The 25,721-nt window shown below is 31.3% G+C and overlaps 1 protein-coding gene across 3 annotated transcripts in view; it reads right to left on the bottom strand.

The window, feature by feature from the left end:
- LOC127724368 (fibrinogen-like protein A) overlaps positions 1-25,721 on the bottom strand; it is a 432,225-nt gene that overhangs the window by 4,601 nt on the left and 401,903 nt on the right. Inside the window, exons 1-3 of one of the 3 annotated variants that reach the window (XM_052231314.1) lie at positions 10,867-11,714; positions 7,102-7,244; positions 4,659-4,755 (exon numbers count right to left, since the gene is read on the bottom strand). The exons of 1 other annotated variant lie outside the window; for it this stretch is intronic. In XM_052231314.1, the coding sequence (XP_052087274.1) occupies positions 4,659-4,755; positions 7,102-7,244; positions 10,867-11,563 (937 nt within the window). In that variant the 5' untranslated portion in view covers positions 11,564-11,714. Of the gene's footprint in view, positions 1-4,658; positions 4,756-7,101; positions 7,245-10,866; positions 11,715-25,721 lie in introns of those variants that run through there. One more of the 3 variants, XM_052231316.1, reaches the window with a different exon arrangement.

The following is a 25,721-nucleotide window of genomic DNA, read 5'->3' as shown; positions in this document are numbered from 1 at the left end:
CAATATTTGGTGTAGTGTTGTGACATTATGCGGCTACATCTATTAAAAAGAAACACAAAAACAATTAATTTCAGTCTTGTTTTAGTCAAAAATCTAAAAAAGTTATGGGCAATCTACCTAGAAACATGCGAAATTAATTTCTAAAAAATGATCATTGTGTAATATTCCTCACAATACGAATTATCTCCCTTAGTTGGGTTACAATAATGACTGGACCAAAACGAAAACGCTAATAACTTTTTTATTCATCAAAGGATTTCTGTCAAATTTGAATTGTTATAAATTTAGACCATTCAATACATAAATATAAGAAAAATATTGAAAACTTTTTTAAATCTTCATTAAACGTGACCTGACCAACGCTGACAATGGGTCCGAGTACACAGTTATCGTCCTTTGGTTTTCGTTGTCCACGAATAAAGTCCCTAGTGTGGACAGTGTGTTGCTTGCCAATTTTTTTAGTACCCCTTCCAAATGTATTCCTTCATGTTTTATGCTTCAAATAGCAAGTAGGGGGATGAAATTACACTGTAAAAAAATTTGGGTCATGAATTGTAAAGTAAAGTAGTGATTTGGTCCAGCTGAAAAAGGTTAAAAATTAGCACTTCGGAAGCTGTCAAAAGATTTCAAGACCCCCTTAACATAGAATTGTCCATATTTTGAGTTAGAGCCGATGAAGTTTTCTATAATTTTGATATAATTTGTCCCAAAAGTAGTACAACACACTGTAAAAATATTATTGAGAAAGCGCAGGTGGGATTTTTTTTATTTTCATTTATTGTCTAAAAGAAATGCACTACGAAATAACTGTGTACTCGGACCAATGACAGGACCAAATGAAAATGCTAATATTTTTTGTATTTCTTAAAGGATTTATGTTAAATTTGAAACATAATTAAACTTTTTATGGTATTGAGTAGTATATTGTATTAAACTGTGTTGTAAATTATGTTGTATATTACCGGTTATAATTTGACACGTTTGATCACAAATATAAAGTAACACACAAGGTTTGATTGAAGTAGGCTATACATACATGTAAGTTGATAAATCCAATATAGTTTGTTTTTTAATATTTTCTTACAGTAAAAAATTATTTCCACGTACTACTTAAGGCATGCCTGAGCCTTGTGCATGATATCGTGGTAGTTTTAAATATTTTCATAAAACATAAGTTAACATATTCACGCACTTAACTTGAGGGTTGCCAGAGCCTTGTCTTAGTTTTAAATGTTCCCGAAAAGTCAGTACATTTATTGTTTGCTAATATGTTTGCAAAGCATTTTATATTTTCTCATTTGATAAAATTAATGGTTCAATCTAAGTGTTTCTATAAATTTGATGCAAAGCCTATTACATATAAATAGGTATAAAGTCATTTTTCCTGATAACGGTTAGAATGTAAGACAGCAAGTCACAGACAAAAAGTCGCGTACAAAAAGTCACAGTCATGTATAATAATTTATGTTATAAACATTGACTCCTGTTTCAAAGTAAAATCTAAAAAAAAATTGGTTAAAAGAAAGACAGTATACTTACTTTGAGAAACATCTTTCTGTAATGGGCTTTCAATGAAAATCAAAGTTTATATTCTTCTTTTTGTGGTTTAAAGTTTCTTTAAACAAGGTAGATGCTGAACAAATATAATTTACAGATATAAACAATACCAAATATTCACATTATTTCTTAAAATTGGTCACAAAGCCATAACTTAAATTTGCTATTTCTTTAATGAAAAATGTGCAAAAAAATAAAAATACCCATAACACTTCGCTTTTGTACATTTTATGAGCAGAAGATTATATGACATAGTCAAATAAGAACTTACAACCCCATCAAAGTATCATATTTTACATGAATTTTAAAAAAATCAACCAAAAACTGACAAAAAAGACTCATTTTTGCCTATTTATCTCCCATTCCAATGTAAATTTCTATAAGAAATTAAAAATGCAAATTATGAGTTTTCCTTAAGTTAAATTTTTTAGGTCTTTTTTTCTGTGTATTTTTGGGGCTTAATGCTATAAATTAGAACTAAAACATTTTATGTTGCAATTAGTTTAAGGTTCAAACTTAGTTTGACTGGACTAATATGTATATAATTCTTTTAAAGTTACCCTGTGTAAAGAGTTATCATATTGTCAATATTTTTTGATTTGCTGCTAAAAATCCATTAAGATAATTGTTATTTTCTCAAATGTCAATAATCCGATGCCTATTACTAATGTTAATATAGTGCTACCATAGGCGGACCCAAGGGGCCCTGAGGGCCCGCCCCCTCCTTTCATTGGAAACATTTAGTTGATTACATATGGAATCACTGAAGCATGAATGTAGCGGGCTATCTCTTAAGGCAATCAGTGGGACCCCTTATATGAAAATTTTCTAGATGGTATATTTCCCCCTGCTGCTGGTTGTAAGACCTGCAGTCACCAGCTGACAGAATTTCCGCGGGTCCTCGTAGGGAAACGAAATTTTTTGGAAAATATTGAAAATTCCACCCCGGCCAGAACCTCAAACAAGAAATGTGTCGGATAGATAGCAGGGACCATCAGGTCGACGGCCGACCGTACCGGCCATTGCTAGTTACGCCCTTTGTTTGCTAAAGAACCCTTGTGTTAATTCTTTTTAAATCTCCCTAGTTGACCTATTGAAATGTCTGTCCTTGTCCAATTGATCCCAATTTCCAGTGATTTTTCAAATTGTCCGTCTTCATCCCAGCCTATCCATATTGCAGGACCTTTTTGAAATTTTATATTTTTTATAACTTTACCTAAAAAGTTATCTTCATGTAGATACTCATCATCCAATAGTACAATATTATTCAAAGCGTAAAGCTATACATGCTTTGCAATTTCAACATTGAGTTTAAGAATGAATAAGAAAAATAAACAGCGCATAATCAAGGTATTTTTTCCCTTATGGAAAGGTTAGATGGTCAATTATCATTTATTTAAAGGATCAACGTCTGACTCTTTTGTTTGTGTTTTTTATTGTGTTGAATTGTATCAAATTATTGTCTTTGATTAAATTTTAGTCAGTAGATTAGCACAGAACCTACAATGTTCCTAATAAATTTATTGATTTTGTTCTCTTTTGAAATATATGCATGAGATGTTTGACACTGGACAATCGATCATTTCTTTTTTACAAAATCTTACAACCAGCCCCCCCCCCCCCCCCCCCCCCCCCCCCACAAACTGTCAACACATAGTGGCACTTTGATCTATAATCTTCATTACAGCATTTGAATAACAGTTCATGGAATGACTTGTAAAAACCATCATTCTTTGACACTGCATTAAATTGAAAACTTAAAGAAGAGAGTTTTTGAATGAGAGATTTAGTCTATTTTAATGCGTTTTCCAAGTTTATGCATATAATTTGTTGTTTCTATGGCAACACTATCACTAATAATGCCTGGAATATTATTAATATTTCATAAATACAAGAAAACCTGCATAATGTAAGCAAAATTGTACACATTCATTGCTATATGTATCGAAATTCATTAAACGAATTTGTAAAAATTAGCACTTATCAATATATTTGCAAATGGACTGCTTGTTTCCATGGCAACACATTCAATGGCAAATATTGCACAATTGAATATATAATTATTTAAATGATTTTATTTGTTTTTTCTAGTTTTTCTTGTATATTTTTCATAATCATGAAAACAGACTGAAATTTCTTCATTATCAGCACTTTTATCCAGATTAGAGAAATTATATTTGTTTCCTTCAAGTGGTAACACCATTATCGATATACTATATTAGCAAAATTATTTATATATATACATGTCAGTATACAGTTAAACTTAATAAGTGTTTTAGTTTTCCTACTTTTGTGCAACTTTAAGAAATTAACTGAAACTTTTTCAAAATTGTTTTAAACATGTGTATCATCAAGAAATTGTTTCTATAGCAACACAGTTAAAACTACAATACCGTTATATATGAATATGTTAAATATTTTGATGATTACAATAATTTCCACAAATTGTATATTTATTTATTTTTTTCTGACCGCAGAATTAGGGTTTAAAACTTTTTTTTCCAAATTTTTGATTTTTTTTTCTTTCTGAAAAATGAAAACTAAGCATTTTGTATCCATGGTAACAAAAAAATGAGACATACTTCCCCATTACTTTTTCGCATCATTGATAAGATAAGACTATGGTATTTATGAATTCATGCTTGACTTTAACTCAGGTGTCCGCAAAAAATTATGGTGGTCATTCAAAAATGACCTCAAAAGGGTATTTTTTACCTAATGCCAACCACATAAAAAGGGGGGTATATATGATTATGATTGAAAATGAATATGAAAATATCATATATTAAATTACATTAATAAAATGCATATATTTATAAAATTATAAAAAAATATTCTTTCTCTTAATCATTTATTAAGAAAAATTATGTTGAAAATAGCCTTTTTCAGCTTAAAATCATAGATGGCCAGAAGAGGTAAAACTGGTCATCAGTTGCTATGACAACCGATATGCTTAGCAACCAAAATTTTGCCATTTTTTGTTTGTTTCATCAAGACTAGTAAGTTTGTGAATTTTGAAGAAAATCCATGACCATGCGTGCCACACTCCCTATGTAAGAGTTTAAATAGTTACAGAGAACCAGTATTAAACGATTACTTACCAAGCCAGTATTCTTTTTCCACATCACCGAACCCTTCCTTATATTCATTCCAGGTTCTATCAAAGTTTGTAGTCCCATCAATTCTTCTTTGAATTACCTACACACATATATTAAATGTTTTATATATAATTCAGATGTTTAGAATATGAACTACATAAAACAAGAATCATCTATTGCTTTGGTTCCTTGTTTGATCCACTTGGATTATATCAGCTTTTGGTCGTTTGTATTAAGTTTAAAATTTTGACCTCGACCAATCGAAGAAAAATTGTTAGTCAAAATGCGCATTTGGTGCATTAAAATTTGTACATTTAATGTTATTAATTATCCATTTGTATCACTTACAGTTTGAATCAAATAAAGCCCCTCTACGAATATTTCAAAATCTGTCGGGACAACTCTCCTGACACCGTAAAACAGTTTCTGACTGAAGCGTTGTACCCTAGAACGAACAGTTTGTGGAGAGTTTGAACAAAGCACAATTTTGGACAGTTATAATTTAGAACAGATTCTAACAGTTTTGAATAAGAACAGTTTTGGACAGTTCTACACTTGAACTGATTCTGACAGTAATACATTAGAAATGATTCTTACATTTCTACCCTAAACAAATCCAGAACACGTCCCTGTACTAAATCACGATCAGAGAACTGCTCTTATTTCTTTTTAATTTTTTTTTATTCGAGCGTCACTAATGAGTCTTTTGAAGACGAAACGCGCATCTGACGTACAAAATTTGAATCTTGGTATTTATTATGAGTTTATCAATAATATTTAGAACGGTTATATGATTGAATAAATGCGAAATATACTAAAGGGACATTCAAGCTCATACTGGTAAGTCTTAAAATTAACTGACAACGCAAAGGCAAAAAAAAAAAGAAAAGAAAAAGACAAAAAGACAAACAACTGTACACAACACACAACATAGAAAACTAAAGGACCAGCAAACCGGGAATGCTTGCAGGTGCTCATGCGGAACAGATTCTGGTAGTTCTACTTTAGAACAGATTTGGACATTTTGATCATATAGATGCTATTGTTACAACGTTTTGACACATCCTTGGCTTTTGAAAGTTTAGGTTTAAGCGTTCTTGATAGTACTTCGGACGCCCGAAATATATATAGTTGTTGTTTTTATCAACCCAAGAACTGATCATGAAAGTTTCATGGTAGAACTGATCAAGGTAAAACTGTTTAGAACCGTTAATTGACAGATTATTCTGATATATCGAAAGGAAGATAAAACCAATCCTAACTGTTAATATTATTATCATGGCAACTGTTAATATTATTATCATGGCAACTGTTAATATTATTATCATGGCAACTGTTAATATTATTATCATACCAACTGTTAATATTATTATCATGGCAACTGTTCATATTATTATCATGGCAACTGTTAATATTATTATCATACCAACTGTTAATATTATTATCATGGCAACTGTTGAAATTATTATCATACCAGCTGAATATATTATTATCATGGCAACTGTTAATATTATTATCATGGCAACTGTTAAGCGAATTTAATTTGAATGTACAATAGATTTTTTTTTGCAAGCATTATATTTTGACTTCTAAATGCATGTTTGGATTTATCAATAAATTAAAGATAAACATGATAAAGCAGACATAAAATCAACATCTACAAAAACATTCATTCACAATCACACATCTTAAAATTACCATGCAATTGTTGTTGGTATGAATCATCAATTATGGCTAAACACATATGAACTTACGATAATTACAAATAATAGTAGGATGGTCATCCTCATGACTTTAAGATAATACAGTGTAAAATATATGCAGCCTCAGTGTGTAATAAATTGTGTATGTATGGCTTTTAGCTCAATAGGATAAAAAAATGTCTAAAAAAATTATGTCTAAATCCAGATGGTTGCATACAGGTACAATATGAACGTACCATAAATAAATGTTGCAAGATAATACTTATACATAACCAGTTCATTCTAGCACAGTCATAATAACTTTAACACGATATCAGATCTGATCTAAAAATAGTCAATATAAAAATAAGTAGACGTGGTATGATTGCCAACTTTCCACCAGAGTTCAACTGAAGTAGATTTTAGCAATTATAGGCAACCGTACGGCCTTCAAAAATGAAAAAAACCGATAACGTTTAGTCCGCTTTAAAAGGCCATTCGAAAAATATGAATAAATCATTTTAGAAAACCAATGACCTAATTTATAAATAAAAAAATCTAATTAAATTTTAGCTTTTTTTGAAAAATTTCTATATTGGTGAGACATGCTCCTTGGCAGAAAATTGTGATCTGTTCAGTCAAATGTCAGGCTTTCATAATTTGTTTTTTAACATAATACAGCAACTTGACACCCTTAAATAGGACACTTCATATCTAAGTTAATTGTACAAAAAAATATTCGACGAAATAACAATTAAACATACGGTCCATCCTCCGCCGTCAGTAGTCATATCACAGTATGTTTGGATTCCATTTAAACTTTCCGGGTATATGATATATTCTCCACTTGGTTTGTTTTTTCCTTTCATATAGCTGCAGTCTTTATACTTTTGAGTAGCTAATGTATCTGGAAAAAATATTTTAATTGGTTTCTTCTTTAACATTTGTTGTATATATTGTTGTCTCTGAAATTGTTTTAAGCATCTGATTCAGAGAAAGGCAAGAAAAAAGGAATTGTTCCATTTACTTTTGCTTCCTGCTAGAACTGTTTTGGTGTTATAATTAATGTACTATCATAACCATAGTATGTAATGTTCAAATACTTTATGGTAACATGAATGATAATTATAAACGGAACATATAAAAGTATAAGAATTCATTTATTAACCTCAACGAGATTTCCATTATAATGTTAAGATATAGGTCTTATGGTTAACTGATGTTTTTGTGTTTGCACAATATCGCAATCATCATAATTAATGATAAAGTACAAGTTACGAAATAAAATTTAATTCATCATTTACAAATTTCGAATATTATTTTTTCATCTCACAAATTTTTAATCTTACTGTATCAAACCAATTAGAGCAGTCATATTAAAGTAACACCACAAGGTTGATCACTGTTCTCTTTATTTACCGTGCTACAAGCAGTCGTTTCATTTACAATATACAATCCACAGCTGATATATACTTATGGTAGAACACTAACTATTGCAATATGTGTGATTGCCGTTTGAACTTTAGAGTGAAAAATAGCTAGAAAAGAATTTATTTGGTTGAGCACCTTAAAGATCACAAAATTTATGGATTTCTGTAGATTAAGGGAGATGACTGTCAAATATACACAAAAGATGCTGGTACATATATTCCAGTCAGTTACCTCAAAACTGAATAAGAATTTATCTAACACAGTTATTCTTATTGTACTGGGTTTGTGTTGCAGCCTCATTTAATATTACTACAAGATTTATTTAACTCTACCAAAAATTAAACGGAGGTGTTGAAAATATTGATAAATATTACAATAATAACATAAATGAATTAAAGTCTCAAATGGACTATTGTAATATATGTGACTGATCAACATGATCAATGTAGCATGTTTATGATGTAGTTGCAATTACACGAAGGTTGTAAATTTGGATGAAAAATGATAAGGTCCCAAGTCATGAAAATTCTAACACATAATTCAAACAATTCAATAATAGCAGGTGCACAAATACAATATATGTGCAATCTTTCTGTAAAGTTTCAGGGATCTTGGTTGTAAACAGTAGGTCTGGAGTGGATTACATAAATAAGTTACCAACTATTCAATGGCCGTCCGCCAAGCCGCCCTGCCGTCCAGCCGCCAGACATCACCATCCGTATATATAAAACAGTTTTGAATTTCGTCCGACCCGGCCAAAAAAATAAGGGTACACGATCATTACACGAATGATTTGAATTATTTTTTCTACAAATAAGTGCTTTAGAGCAAGATAAAATCGTAGAACATCAAATATTTAAAGTTTTTTAAATAATTGATGTGTAATGTGCCATTGCTAAGGTATATGTGGGCTGTACTTAAATTTGTTTTAGGGCTTCAAATACACATGGTTTAATTCTTATAGATATAATGACTAAGTACATGTGTATATTTGCAGATTACTCATATCGACAATTATATGTACTAAGATACTTTTGTTTGTTTAGGCTTGGAGACATTTAATTTGGTCTGGCATTGCTAAACGGGTCATTATAGTGATGGGGGAAGAACCCCAACTTATCTTGTCAGAAGTCCATTTCGTCCAAATATCTAATCATTCCTTTTAAATTTCTCGCACGTAAAGCAATCACTAATCGAATAATAGTACCTTATTGACTATTGCCGACTTTTCATATAACCTAGACATAGGTTATCTTTCAAAATTGGATTATAAAATCAGTGCCAAGGGAAACTCAACAACTTCTTTTTTTGTTGGGTATGAATTTTCTTCGAGTTCTTGCTTTCCTATTGTCCTTTGCTTACAAATTCTGAGTATTTCAAATGGTAAAATTGCAGAAATGTTATTATTGAAGAAGTATATCACTATTAATCATGTGAATTACATTATATGGTTTTGGAATGACTCGAAAGATATTTTTTTCTTACTTTTAATATTTGAAAAATTTCTCGCATTATCTGAAATTTGACCTAATTCGCTGCCTGTCCATTAACTTTATTCACGATTGAAAATACAGTCAACATATAAAACAAAGTTATTATAGATTACTTAGAAATGTCCTTCTTTCAAATAACACATTCAATCAGAATTATGTCTATTTTTATCGAAAACAGGTGTAAAGACACACTTGAATGAACACCTTGGCCTTATAGACTCCCCAAAAAATGTCATATTCAGTAAACATCACTTTTCGTGGTGAATTTCAGCTAGCAAACATGTAGTTGTTAACTTCTATGTCATTTGGTCGATCTCTGGTAGAAATGTCTCATTGACAATCATACCACATCTTCTTATCTTTATATGTATACGCATGGTGTATTTATCGGTAAAAGGAACGGGAGTGGAATCCTATAGCTACCCGGGTTTACCCCTCAGGGAAAGAATATCGATATTTGTTCCTTGATATTAGTACCAGAGAGAAAAAGAACATGTTTTAATTCTCCAAAATTTCGTTCTGCAGAATTATTGCATGTAAATATAAGAGTACCGTATATAAAAATCATAATATATAGTGCCAACACTCTAAACTATTGAAAATAAGTCATATTGATCTTAAAATGAATTGTTTGTAAAACCAATTGAATGCGATAGAACGTAAACATTTATTTTGCAAACTAAACAATGTATGAATGGCAAAAATCTCGGTTTTAAAATCCATTTTTTTTTTTCAGATTTTTTTTGTCGTTGACTTCAGGGATCACTACCGTATAATCACCATCTTCTTTAATATTCAGTATATATAGTAATTGCCTACCTATGAAAATATTTATCTCTTATACCAGGAAAAATTTCAAATAACTGTCTCTATCGACACGCTTTATATTTTATTGAAAAACCTTTGTCAACAGACGTTTATATAGGTAGTAGGTGTGCGCTTTAACTCGCACCGGGTGTTCCATTACTATTAAATAAATTTCCTCCAAGTAATCTAAGAGGTTACCGATATAAAGTCGACGCTCCTGTTTGGTGACAGCCAGCCTTTCTTTGTATTCGAGTATTAGAATTAGGATTATACGACTCGGTTTTAACTGCTCTGTAAATTCTACTAATTTGTTTGTTCAAATAATTCTCTTTCTGTTTTTGGTTCGAATGTTTGCATTAGACGTTGATCAAACTAAAATCAATGTTCAATCATAAGATTTTGTTTTAATTTCAGTTCAATTGATTTATTACAATATGCTTTCAAACTGATTCGCAATTAAAATGGATACAATATATGCACTTAGATCAGTCTTTTACGTCAAAATGCTTATCTGATACAGACAATTAGCACCGTTTATATTATTATTATACCTTGTCTTTCTCTTCAAAAGTCATTGGCACGTAAAACCTGTTTCGATTTAAATATACATGTATTTACCTGTACCAAGTAAGACTATTTGGACTGTGTGTCGTTCGTTTTCATTTTTCTATTAGTCTTTTTTTTTGTAGGAGTCGATTACTGATCGTTTGTATGGTCTGGTGTTCTGTCAAATATGTTTTCGTTCCCTGGTTTCCTATTTATGTAATTCATGATGACTAATATTTCAAATGACCTTACCATTCAGTTTTTCAATCAAATTGGTTTTCCATTCTTCCAAATCCTTTTTTTGAGTTTGCAATTCATCTTTAATATTTCGTGATAAATTTGCAAATTGAGTTTTCAAATCATTTGCAAGTTCAATTATTTGTTTGTTGTTGGTGCCATGTGATACTTGGAGCTTGGATAAATACTCCGATAACATTGCTCGTTTTAGGCTTTCTTGTTTTTGTTCAAATCCGCTCAACAAATCTGTCATTTTCTTATTAAAGTTTGCTTCAGATGCATTTAAATTCTTATAAACTTCAGACATTTCTTCTTGAACTTTTCTTTCGTTGGCTTGGAGATTTTGAATTATATCTGATATTTTCATGTCATATCCTTCCTTTGTCTCCTTCATTTTGGACGAGTAATCCTTTAACATTGTAGTCTTTAAATTGGTTTGTTCATTTTTTACCATGTCTTTGATATCCTTGGAAAATGTTAATTGAATGTCCTCACTTATGTAGGATTTTAACTGTTTGTTCATTGAGGTTATATCCAGTTCCGCTACGAGTGGGGCTATAAGTTCGTTTGACACTAGTGGCATTCTTATTTCTTGGCATGCTGAACTGGACTTCAAACAGGGGGTACCAGCAACATAAACAATCATGAATAAAATAATTTGTAATCCAATTATTTTCTCCATACCGTTAATTTTAAGTCCGTTATTTCCCATTTTATTACAATTAAATAACACATGTAGTGTCGGTTACAATACTGCTATACTTCAGAAATTGAACAACAACACAATTTATCTAGATTACCGATTGATAAACACTAAATATACAAAGAATTTGAACAACAACGTCATAACTCTAATTCCAACTTGAATATTTCTGTAGACCACCTGGAAAAATGACAGAATGCCTTAATGCTGTCGTCATCAGTCGTAATAACATACTGCCAACATTTCTAATAAGTTCCAGTAAGTCTTTTTTGTTATACAATTACGTAATATAAGATAGTATGCATGTATCTGTAGATCGTTCATGCAGTTTGCTTTTTTGTTTTGGTGTAAACTGATTAGTATAAAGTAAAATAACAAAAGTACCAAACTCCAAGGAAAATTCAAATCGGAAAGTCCCTTATCAAATGTCAAAATCAAATGCTTAAACACATCAATCAAATAGAAAACAACTGTCATATTCCTGACTTGGTACAGACATTTCCTTATGTAGAAAATGGTGGATTAAACCTGGTTTAATAGCTAGCTAAACCTCTCACTTGTATGACAGTCGCATAAAATTCCATAATACATGTAACTACAGTGGGGTTCGGTTCTGACCTCTCTTCAGAACTTTTAGAATAATCTGTCATAGAATTATTCAAAACAGTTGTAGACCAGTTCTCGATAAACTCATTATTGTAGATACCAAGATTAAAATTTTGTAAACCAGACTCGCGTTTCGTCTACAAAAGACTCATCAGTAATGCTTGAATAAAAAAACTGTCAGAATTATTCCCAGGGTAGATTTCGAAATAATTGTACTTTGGTAAGATTGTCAGGATCCGTTCCAGGGTAGAATTGTCCAAATCTGTTCTCGAATATAACTGTCATAATCTATTCTAGAGTAGACCTATCATTATATGTTGTAAGCTAGAACAGTCTGTCAATGACGTAAATTAAAAAGCAGTTCTTTGGTCGTGGTTTAGAACACGGGTAATTAACTAGCCTTTTCCTCTGTAAGTCATATTTTCAATACGAAGGAATTAATAATAAAAAAAATTAGTCTTGGATGTCTTAGTTCTGTTATATTTCTTTCCAATATTCGATCAAAATTATGTTTATTTGTATACAGTTATGCTTAAGCAGTGAGAAAATATAAATCTTATATTTCCGTTATTATTATCAAAACTACTGGTAATATGTTATTGAAAGACAACTATACATGTGCTAGTCGATGGGCACTTAAGAGGATGTTTATTGCAGGTGAAATATTAGGATTACATTTTATTAGAAATGTTTTTATACCCAACTTATAACATAAAAAGTAAAATCACAAAAATACTGAACTCCGAGGAAAATTCAAAAAGGAAAGTCCCTAATCAAATGGCAAAATCAAAAGATCAAACACATCAAACGAATGGACAACAACTGTTAACCTCACATAATACAATCTAACGTTATGAAACATTATGCCGTGTAGTATTATTTCGTAAATGTTGGCACGGACTTATATATTCAACAATTCTGGAGGTCAAAAACCTGAAAACAATAATAATAGGAATCTAAACATAAAACGAACAACACTAAATGTTTAAACATGAAAATTAAAGTAACAAGAGTGCACACGCTGAAATGTCTCGCCTTCTTTACTAATCATTGATATTATGTTGATAGTCCTAAATATAAAGCTTTTTTACAACTGCCACATAAACTTAACATTAACCAAGTAAACTAAACATTGACCAATGAACCATGAAAATGAGGTCAAGGTCCGAAAAACCATGCAAGGCAGTCATGTACAGCTAACAAATCTTCCATACAACAAATATAGTTGACCTATTGCTTATAGTTTAAGAAAAACAGACCAAAACACAAAAACTTAACACTGAGCAATGAACCTTGAAAATGAGGTCAAGGTCAAATAAAACCTGCGTGACTGACATATAGATCATAAAATATTTCCATACACCAAATATAGTTGAACTATTGCATATATAGTATTAGAAAAAAAGACCAAAACTCAAAAACTTAACTTTGACCACTGAACCATGAAAATGAGGTCAAGGTCAGATGACACCTGCCAGTTGGACATGTACACCTTACAGTCCTTCCATACACCGAATAGACTAGACCTATTGCTTATAGTATCTGAGATATGGACTTGACCACCAAAACTTAACCTTGTTCACTGATCCATGAAATGAGGTCGAGGTCAAGTGAAAACTGTCTGACGGGCATGAGGACCTTGCAAGGTACGCACATACCAAATATAGTTATCCTATTACTTATAATAAGAGAGAATTTAACATTACAAAAAATCTTAACTTTTTTTTTTAAGTAGTCACTGAACCATGAAAATGACGTCAAGGACATTGGACAAGTGACTGACGGAAACTTCGTAACATGAGGCATCCATATACAAAGTATGAAGCATCCAGATCTTCTACCTTCTAAAATATAAAGCTTTTAAGAAGTTAGCTAACGCCGCCGCCGCCGTAGCCGCCGCCGCCGCCGCCGCCGGATCACTATCCCTATGTCGAGCTTTCTGCGACAAAAGTCGCAGGCTCGACAAAAACGAAATTATAGAATATTTTGTTTAAAGTAATATAGAAAAAAGAAAAAGAAAATAGACAAATGCGTATAAAGTAAAACAGAAAACCGAACAAATAAACAAATAAATAAATGAAATACGATAAAAGTTAGATAAAATTAATAAGATACATAGACACAATAGTATTCGTGTTTCTTTTCCAATTTGAGATTTAAGTTCCCTTTTATGACGAACACGTCAATTAAACATGAGTAAACTGTTCGCCAAACGTTTGTCTGTAGTTTCCTCGAAAATTGTTTAAATGCATCTGATATACATGCACTAACATATTTAAATCACTACTAAAACAAACATACATGTATTATATGAAATATGTTTTTCATTAATTTTTATACAAATTATACAAAAGTAAGAAGATAAAGGTATGATTGGCAATTATACAGATATTAAACCAAAATTTACTGCTGTTTTTTTTTCTTTTACAAATGCAAAACACGTACCTTATATTTGTAAGCTTGTTCGTTTGTTTAAATTAATGGGAATGTCAAATAAGTATTGAAATCCAATTTTAAAAAGAATTCGTCTTTTATCCTTTTATTTTGTAATTTAATTTAATATTTGTAATCCAAAATGACAGTTTGTGAAAAATTTGTAATAGAAAACGAAGTATTCAATATCCATAAACATGCAGCCCACATGATACTATCCTCTCTTTTATGTCAACATTGCTGTTTATTTGCCTTGACCTACATGTATTGGTGATTAAAGGGACACTAGCTGTCAAATTCGTGTTCACCGATTTGACTCAAATTCTCATATTTGATTCATAACAATGTAAAACATTTATCCAGATTATAAAAAGTCTAAAATAAACAATTTACAGGGCATGGCTCGATAATATATAGCTTCGTTTCGTGTGTATTTTAGTCTAGACGCCATCTAATTAATTATCGAGTTGACCTCCGAAGATCTCCGATGGTCATATAAGCGATATAAACATAAATATAGATATAAATAAATTTTGAACTCATGCAATTGAATTTTTCTAGGTCTGTTTATTTTCATACTATAGATTAAAAATATATGTTAATCATCGTTTTTACCTGTATATAATATTTTTGTGGATCGAATCAGTCAATCAAATTATTTACCTTCGTTTCACTTTCATTGTTGACATTCTTTTCCTTTAAATAACTTAACACGCACAATTCATGCGTTATCCATTTCTTGCAAAGGGGTTAAATTGAAGTTCGCATGCATACGGATTCAATGAGGTCGAATTATTCACTTGCTTCTTAGCTTATTTTGACAAAATTGAACCAGACTGGCTGCTAAAAGCGAATTATTATTTCACTATTTCAGTTTCATTAATGATTGAACAAAAAAATAATCTTTTAGATTTTTTATATATCTCGTAGCTAGTGTCTCTTTAAGTATATAAAAAGGATATGATGCATAATTGTCGATGAGACACCTTTTCCATATAAAATACTTTATTTCGGAAGTATACTTAACTGTAATTTAAGTAAGCATTCAAGAAATTTATAGTTGAGTCTGTGTCTGAAATTTAAAGAAATCAAAGGAAATGAATATGTCTTTTTTATTTGCATTTTATACCATTTAAAAGTGTAGTAAATGTTGTGCATCCGAAGCGTTTTTATAAATTTTAAATTTACTTGCATCAGGAACGCTCAAATCTTAACATTGAAAGCAAGGGATGTATAAATACGTAGAAATGTAACCAACTGTATATCCAAAATCATCAAAGGTCAACTTTGCCTGAGAGAGTTGGAAATTTAGAAATAACATCTGAATTCATCAACGGGGAATTTTAGAAATGTCTGTTTTAAGGATGTACACCTCTGAGGAGCCAAACATTTCTAGAATTAAACTTTTTTTCTTAACCTGATTTTTGTGTTTATATGACTGTAAAATAATGATTGGTGAAGAAAAAATCATATGTTGGTGCACTTCTTTTTTGTTACAGCCCGTTGAAAGTACCCAATTTTGATGATTTTCCCATTTTTCATCAATTTTTACCTATTTATGGGCTATTATCGTGAAAAAAATCACAGTTCCACAATTAAACTTTTTTTATACTTTCAATAAAGATGAAGTGGACCAATCTGAATAAATTTAACTTAAAAAAACTATAGGTAGGTGTTAATATAAGAAAATTTTATGATATTTTAATGTTTTTTTTGTGTCAAATAAACCATGCTGTCAATTTTGTAAATTTGTAATTTTTGTCTGTTTTAAGAACAAAATGCATATTATTTCAACTTCTTTGTTATAAATGATTGAAAAAATACAAATCTAAGAAATTTGAAAAGAAAAAAGTAATATGGGATGTACAAGTTTCCGGTAAAATCATTTCTTGTACCCCTCACCCATTTTCTCAAAATGTTCGCTAAAAAGAATGACTTGATTGGTAATAAAATTTGAAAAATTGATTACTAAAAAACTACTCATTGTAAATACACAATTTTTTCACAGAGTTAAGTTTGATTATGACATTTTTTAAATTCATTGATGTTTTCCACTTGTATCACATGTTTTGGAAATAATCCCAGAACGAGATTTCAACGAGACTGTAACGTCAGAAGAATACATCCTCAAAATAAATACACGTAAACAGACAGTGCCCTCCTTTTAGGTAATTGAATCATGCAACAATTCAGAACAGAACACTTTCTGCTTTTACATTACATTTTACACAACCTTAATCTGCATTTACTGCTTATAAGAGTAAAAGTAATAATTTTATCATGTTATATGTTCGTTGAATTATTTATTTATGACTCTTAAAATTTCCAGCCTGTAAAAGCATGAATGTTTAATATATATTTGTCAATTTTTCAAGCTGTACACAATCAAAAACAATTTATACGGAAACATTTTCTTTTTCAATTCATTGTAAACTTTAACATGTTTAAGGTGATTTGTCATTGCTATAATGATTATAATTTTCTCTATTATAAACTATGGAACACTAGAAAAAGCCACTAGGGGTAGTGGGGGTATAAGATGTAGGTTAGACAAAAACTATGCAAATATTGATAGGTCAACAATAAACTTTAAAAAAAATGGAGATTAAGATTGGGTCGCATGAAATCCACTTCAAACCACTGGGGATTTAACGCAGGTGCAACGCAACGGAATGGGAAGCAGTTCCTGTTCCGGTATTCGCATCCGTTGTTGTCATTCAATCGTGAACGAGAACATGGAGAATGGGAAAAATAAACATGATCATATTTGACAACATGTCCTATAACGGTCAAACAAGTTATATTGACGACCAAACCTATTCCTTAAAGATAACTTCTTCTTTTTTATCTTGGGTTCAGTAGTACCACGTCCTTCTTGCCTCGTTTCTAACATTAGGCCAATAAATATTTATACTTGTGTCTTGCCTCCTTGCTGAAAAATAAGGTAGGTAAAGTATAGCAGACTATACATGCTCATTGTTGAAGGCCGTACGATGGCCTATAGTTGTTAATTTCTGTGTCATTTGGTCTCTTGTGAAGAGTTGTCTCATTGGCAATCATACCACATCTTCTTTTTTAATATATACAGGAAAATGTTCTGGAGTTTTAAAGTTCTTTACCAGAAAAGACCATCAAATGTGTTAGGATAGGCATGAATATTAAGGATAGGTAGGGAGAAATGAAAGGGACTGTATATTTTGGGCTTATCAAGTTTCACTTATCAAAGGGTTTTTGCTTGCACAAAACGACAGGTGGCTGTACACAGTAACTGTAAACCGTTCTGGGATACCCGAATTATCTCCCGCTGGTTTCGATGGGTTCGTTTTGCTCAGTCTTCTGTTTCATTTTCTGTATAGTGTGTGTGGATGTTGTAAGCCGTTTCGTTTGTATAATTTTCCAGAATTTTGTCCTTCTTTGACAAGACAAGACAATGCTTAATTTACCTCCGACACAAAAGAGGACATCATACAAAAATATACACTACTATGTGAAACAAATAAAACAACATAAATAAAAGCAACAGAGTTCCAATTCCCCCGCGTTGTACATATTCGATCTGTCCAAGGGCAATAACAAAACATTTTTTTTTGTTTTTTAAAACTTTTAAAAAGTATCTTAGAGAGTTGAAGACTTCAGAGCAATTTCCGATATATTCAATATATCTAATATTTCCATTTCATTAAAAATAATTGATCGGCACTTATTTTCAAAATTGTTCGAGACATTGCTGTTATAAACCTTTGATAAGAATTTGATAAAAATTGTACAAGTGAGAGCGCTCACAATGCAATTTTCCATATAATTAATATTTCTATGGGGCATAAATCTTTTAAAAATGATTGATCGGCACTGATTTTCGAACTCCTCCGAGACATAGCTGTTATAAACCTACAATATAAGTTTCATAACAATCTAGCAAGAATTTAGAACATGAGAGCGCTAACACTGCAATTTTCCATATGATTCGTGTTTCCATACCTCTTAAAAAAATAGTTGAGCGGCACTGATTTTAGAAGTCGTCCGAGACATTGCTGATATAAATCAATGATATCAGTTTTATAAAAATCTGGCAAGAATTGTACATGTGAGAGCGATAACAAGACCGGAAGGCAGAAAGGACGGACGGACGCCCGGTATTTCTATACCCCCGCAACGCGTCGCGCGGGGGGTAATAAAAACTTACAGACAAGTGACATAAAGCACACGGTATAATTGATCGAACAAACTAAGAAGTGAATAAAAATGCATGAAGAATACATTCACTTAGCTTGATTACAATTAATAATACGGTTAGTTACAAAGGAGTTTATATCATATAACCTTCATAGTTGTACATTCATTACAGCAGACGGCATACACAAATAAATGCTAAAATAGATTTCTTAATAATTGATGACGGCATATAGAATATGGAAAGCCAACAGGGTCAAAATTCTTATTACGTAACTTGTCAATTTGTAACTTGTATCTTTGTAATTTCAAAATTCTTACTTCGTAAATTGTCAATTTGTAATTTGTATCTTTGTAATTTCAAAATTCGTACTTCGTAAATTGTTAATTTGTAAGTTGTAACTGTGTGATTTCAAAATTCTGTATTGGTAAATTGATAATTTGTATATTGATGTTGTGTAACTTGTCGATTCGTAAATTGTCAATTTGTATATTGTTGTTTTGTAACTTGTCGATTCGTTAAATGTCGATTTGTAAATTGTCAATTTATATATTGATGTTTTGTCACTTGTCGTTTCGTTAAATGTCGATTCGTAAATTGTCAATTTGTATATATTGATGTTTTGTAACTTGTCGATTCGTTAAATGTCGATTTGTAAACTGTCATTGTTGTATTATGCTAACGATCATTATGACGACAGATGGCACTCGGTTTCTTCTTCGGTGAATCAGTCTTCTGTAAGTAGGAGCACCTCCATATGGAATATTTACCCAAGTAATTTAAATCAATTATGTACAGCAAATGCATCTTAAAGAACACAAATAAAATAATAACATTTTTATTTTTATATGGCATGTATACAGAAACCAGTTTTATTTTGTTTTCTGAAGACGACAGGTGGCGTATCGTTCGAGAACGGAAACTATATGAAAAATACAACCCAACTAAGAAGATGTGGTAATAAACAGTATCGTTGTCAATGAGACAATTATCCAACAAAGTTCAAATACAGTCGATGTAATCAATTAAGGGAAACAATGAGAAAGATCTAATCCATATAGTCGGCTATAAAAGGCTACACCAGTACGTGAAAATCCAGGTAATAAACGGTTTCTATTAATCCTAAAATGCTATTATCGGACTATTTTGATTCTGACTGAGATCTCAGGGGGAAGGGTGACATATATATATAATTTTATATAATGTTGTTTGTGCTGTATTTAGACCCTTTACAACGAAATATGTTTTACATGCACACGTATAAAATTGCGGTTTTTATCCAACGCAATCATAGGTTTGGACGTTGTTTTCAATTTAGACGTGTTTAATGTTATATATATATATATTAACATTCATTTGTACATGCCTACTAAACTTTTCTGGTCAAGAAGCTAAGAAGTTATTGACGGTGCCGAGAGCAGTATCTGAAGCTGTCAACGCTCGGTGTGCGCAATACAGTGTCTTCAAGGAGGTACCACTTGATTACCGTTTTTAAGAAAAATGAGTTGAAATATGGGATTTTGATCGTTAAAATCTCAAAACACTTTGTGTAGTTCTTGATCTGTTTTTCTACAATATTTATTGACTGATAATTGTCAAATCCCTAGGCAGCAATTGTTCTTTTTGGACGAGCTTTTTCTTCTTTTTTTTAATTTGTCAGGTTCTATAGCAAGAACCAGCCCCTCAACCACCTCGTACAGAAATATTCGCTTATGGCTTACGCGTTTTGTCTGTTTGTCTTTGAAGAGCGTGTTTGAGACGCAACCATCTTCTCTGGATTTGTAGCCTCCTCGTTATAAATCTCGCAGCTTGTCGCTGTATTCTTTCGAGCCTGTTGATGTTCGTAGATGTGGAGGGGTCCCATATACTATTGTTTCATACTCCAATATTGACAAGTGAAATATATGCTGTTTTCTTGCATTCGGCTGGTTGGCAATATCTCAAATTCCTTATCAGGAATCCTAGTCACGGTTGAGTTTGCATTCTTGGCTACGATAAAAATATGGGTAGTCCATTTTAGGTCCTTGATAACTTTTTTGGTTCCTTTAGATTGTATTACAAAATATTACATATCTAATCAGTTTTAATATATAGTATACATTAATTAAGTGACTCATTTAAAATAACACTTCATTCAATTTGTTTTGAAAAGTACATGATATAAAACATTTTATCTTCATTACTCAAGAGCCAAATAAATAAAGATTTTTCATCAATTTCATCGCTTTTTGTATTCAAAAATCATTAGATATAAATTACATTCTTTTCCAATATCTTTATTATTATGGCCATGGTGTCAACCCATTTCTCCCATCATACATTTAGTCCAAAATTTGCGGCCCCGAACAAAATAATATGAACTTTCCAGCTCAGTCTTTTATTTCATGTATTTAGTCTAATTTTGACCAGGTCAAATATTAAGAAGAAATTTCCTGCCAAGTGACAGTAATATATTTGGGAAGTTGATAAGTGAGCCCATTCCAGCGACACATCAGTATATACCTAAATACAGGAAGTGACACACCCCTCCCAGGTGTGGTGACCAGTCCGGTAGAAATACATGTTTATTCGAGGTCACCTCTTTATAACACCGAGTCCCTGGTATATATGCCATGTAAACCAAACAATGTTCTTTTATTTGTATATGCTGTACATAATTGATTTATAAAATTACTTAGGTATATACTCCACATGGAAGTGCTCCTACTTATAGGAGGCTTATACACCGAAGAGGAAACCGAGCGCCATCTGTCGTCATAATGATCGTTAGCATAATACAACTATCAGAAAGACAATTAACAAATCGACATTTAACGAATCGACAAGTTACAAATGTACAAAACATCAACATACAAATTGACAATTTACAAATCAACATTTAACGAATCGACAAGTTACAAAACATCAATATAAAAATCGACAAGTTACAAAACAAAAATATACAAATTGACAATTTACGAATCGACAAGTTACAAAACATCAATATACAAGTTGACAATTTACCAATAAAGAATTTTGAAATCACACAGTTACAACTTACAAATTAACAATTTTATGAATTACGAATTTTCAAATTACAAAGATACAAGTTACAAATTGACAATTTACGAAGTAAGAATTTTGAAATTACAAAGAGACAAGTTACAAATTGACAAGTTACGAAACAAGAATTTGGACCCCGTTGGCTTTCCATAATAGAAAGCATTCCTTTCATCTTATTTTAGTTAGATGAGTTATGTAATATTGTGGCATGTGTTTGCGTCACATTTTTCGATGTAATTTAAAATTACATTTCATATATGCATTTGATACGGTGCATTTGTTACAATGATCCAATTTTAATGGTTTTTAATATGAAAACTCTATAGATTTTGAATTTTAAACCATTAAAAACTTGTTTATCAATTTATGAAACTTCTTCACGATTAATGTACTTGTCAGCAAAAAAATAAAACCAAATTTGACTGGTATACCTTCTTCATACATACTTCGAAACGACAATTCAACATCATTCAATTAAATTTAGAGTGAGGGAACTGAAGGAACTATCTGAAAACAGTTTTAAATTTACAAATGTTGATTTACTTTCAATTTGTATATTATTTTTACCAGGCTTCAACTTATGAAGTAAAATATATCTTAAATCTATCTGTCATGCAAAAAAAACTCATCAAAGAATCTAGGCTAAATATACTTTTATAGATAACGGATACCAAAATAATTGTTTGTAAAATTATAGGATTCACATAATGATTTATTAGTGTCTGCGTAGTATAAGAACTAGCGACAAAATATCACATGCATGTTATATACATAATCAGGGCAGATATTAAGGACGTTTGCTCCTCTGTTTCAAAATAACAAGCTTTTTAAAAAACTGTTATAAATTGATAGTATATAAATAACGGAACTTAAAAAGCAGAACAAAATGAGGGGTCAGTGTCCTTGTTTTTGTAATATAAGCAATTGAAAATTTGGCGGGAAATAATTCTCTCTAGATTTTTCATACATTTAACATTGACAACTTTTTATTTTCAAGAACTATGAAAGAATATCAAGGACTTTATAAGATTTTCAAACATGGCTTTTTAAACAGTATATAATAAACTTATGAAAAGAAAATTATGAGTTAGCAGACAATTTATTTTATTGGCATTACATGGATAAAACTAGAGGATTCCAAATATCTGACAAAAAGTCTAAACTTGTTGTATACATAATCAGGGCAGATATGAACATGAGAAAACAAATTGGGAATAATTTAGTAGCATAGGATTATGATTTGATATTTAAAAAGAAATTCATTTAGAAATGTGTACAATGCACCAATGAAGAGAATACTAGAGAAAAAGGTGCTTTATTATTAAAATTTTCCAGTTTTTGAGATTTTAAGTATTTTCATCATACAAAATGTCTTAACTTCATCAACTGTTCATGTTGCTATTTGGGATTGGTTCCTTAATTAGTATTAACTAATCGCTTTAGATTATATTTCATATTGATGCTTAAATGCGCCCAGACATAAAATTCACTATATAAATAAACTTATATGCAAACACATGTTGATGTTACTATACGTTCCTGGTTAATGGAGTTTTTCCATACAATGACGTTATATACCTAGAGAAGCCTGGAAATGGCATGGTGGATCACAATTATGACCTCAACATTTACATTTTATTCATATAAATTACGAACTAAATTGTCTTATTATAGATGTATCTATATATATGTGTATGAGGTATAATAAGGATTATTATAATTCAACGAAAACGACAATATATATATTCAGCAAAAGTATTTGACCTTCTCCATTAATAACTTCTTTTTAAAACATTTCATCATAAGAATTGTTGAACCACGACAACTACTGAATTACTGGCTCCACACTTGGGACAGCCACATATACAAATGTGGCAACGTTAAATATGTTTGCAAGGGCTGAACCCTACCCTAACCTTGATAATGATTTATCCCGCAATTCTACTATACACACATACATTCGACAGATAACATGAAGTGATAAACGTAATGTGTACGTGTATAGTCTTCTGGTATCTTGCTTCTGTTGCGAGCGAATGGTTTTTTTCAAATTTCGGTTTACATAATAGTTTAATTAAGGGTCCTCATCGCGGTCCGCGTTTTTATGGTTTTAATCATGTCGATTTCATACAAAAACAAATTCATCGATTTGGATAGAAAAAACTCTACGTTTAAGGTTAATGTACCCTTTTGTTGTTTCAATGCTAAACATATGGAAGGAAATCTTATATAAAAAATCCGCAGCCTTTCCCCTTGGACTTCTATATTTGACAATTCGGTGCTTATAAGATAGAGGGTGCTCTCGACTTTAGTGACTCAATATTTAACAGTTTCCTTTTGATATATGTACAAAATGGCAAGTCACTTTTATTCTGTATTTTCACTGTTTTGATTTTGTTGCACTTTGAAAATTCCATAATACACAGGCTTACAGAAGGGGTCATCAACCTTAAGTTCAATATAAATTGAATAAAAACAATATTCGTACAGTGTAGGAAAATATAAAATGTATTTGTAGTTGCTACGAAACAGAAAAAAGCTCGGCAAGCCTCGCTTTTCTCTCTGTTTCTAAAGCTCGTAAAATAAATTTTATATTTCATACACTGTGCGAATATTGTATATGTAACAGCACAGCATAAGAACAAACAATAAACATTGACTTGTGACTTTTGGTTGCCCCTTTGTATACTCCCCCTCTTTTTGCAATACGTATCTAATACGCACTTAAAGGTCAGCATTTAGGTGACCGTAAGACAACTACACTTTTCTTGTGTTCCTATAACTGAAAACATGTCTAATGGTGCGATCAGGTTTTGTTTGTGCATTGAGGTATATTTAGGGGGTACTTTTAGGTGGCGAAATAAGGGAGGGGCTTTAGTATAGAACCCTGCGAGATTTTTTAGAATCTTATTTTCAAATGTGAAAAAAGTTAGTGATAGTAGACACATGGGGTCTTCAGTAATGATCATGGGACCATATGGACTACTTCAAGGTTAAAAGGTCAATAATCACTTATTACCTTGACCTTTGACCTTGAACATTATTTTTCAATTCACACAAAAATTTAAATTGAATTTCAATTTACACACAAAAATAAAAACAAAATGGACAGTCTAAAGAATAGAAAATGTTCAACATGATTAAATAAATTAAATGAAATACATGGCTAGTTCCTTAGGGTCACCACCAGCACCTGGCATTTGAAAATGTTCTAGTATTTAGTAAATGGTCCGGCGAGAGCCCCATCCTTAAACCAATTCTTGTTTGTCATGTCAAAATGATTTGAATGATTTGTGGGATTAGTTCCCAGGGGTCACCCCTGCCATTTGCATAATGTTGTATTATCTTGTGAATTGTCGAGATCCCCAACCCTGGACCACACATATTCCTGTTTTTGTTGTTTTTATTTTTATGTCAAAATGATTCGAATAATACATTAAAGCCAAGGGGTCATCCCCACCCCTGTCATATGAGAATGTTCTTATATCTTGTAATTTTTTGATATCTCCACCCCTTAACCATCATATTTTCTGCAAGATGAATACAATGAATAATAGAGGAGTCCCTAGGGGCTTATACTTATTGGGACTTTGTTCAGGGAACTTCGTAACAGCACCGTGAGCACCCTGTTGCAATCATTTCTTGTTTTGCTTCGTGAGTTTACAAATTTATCTAGACTGGTTCCTGTTCTTCATCTGTTTAACAAGGGTGACTCAGATACACGTAAATTGCAAGGGAGAGAACCAGCTTACAACTTAACTATGATAATAGTATTTAACTCCTCAGGCTTTTCCCTGAAGCTATATATTATAAATCGATGATCTTTTCCTTTGTTCCTTCATCGATTTTCATTTGACCAATGTTTTATCTCAAAATTGAGCACACCGACATACATTTATTTGACCATTATTTTAA

Source organism: Mytilus californianus, unplaced genomic scaffold (genome assembly GCF_021869535.1).
Source record: "Mytilus californianus isolate M0D057914Y unplaced genomic scaffold, xbMytCali1.0.p SCAF_14, whole genome shotgun sequence".
In the NCBI taxonomy this organism is placed as follows: domain Eukaryota; kingdom Metazoa; phylum Mollusca; class Bivalvia; order Mytilida; family Mytilidae; genus Mytilus; species Mytilus californianus.
This window is presented reverse-complemented; position numbering and strand designations above follow the sequence as displayed.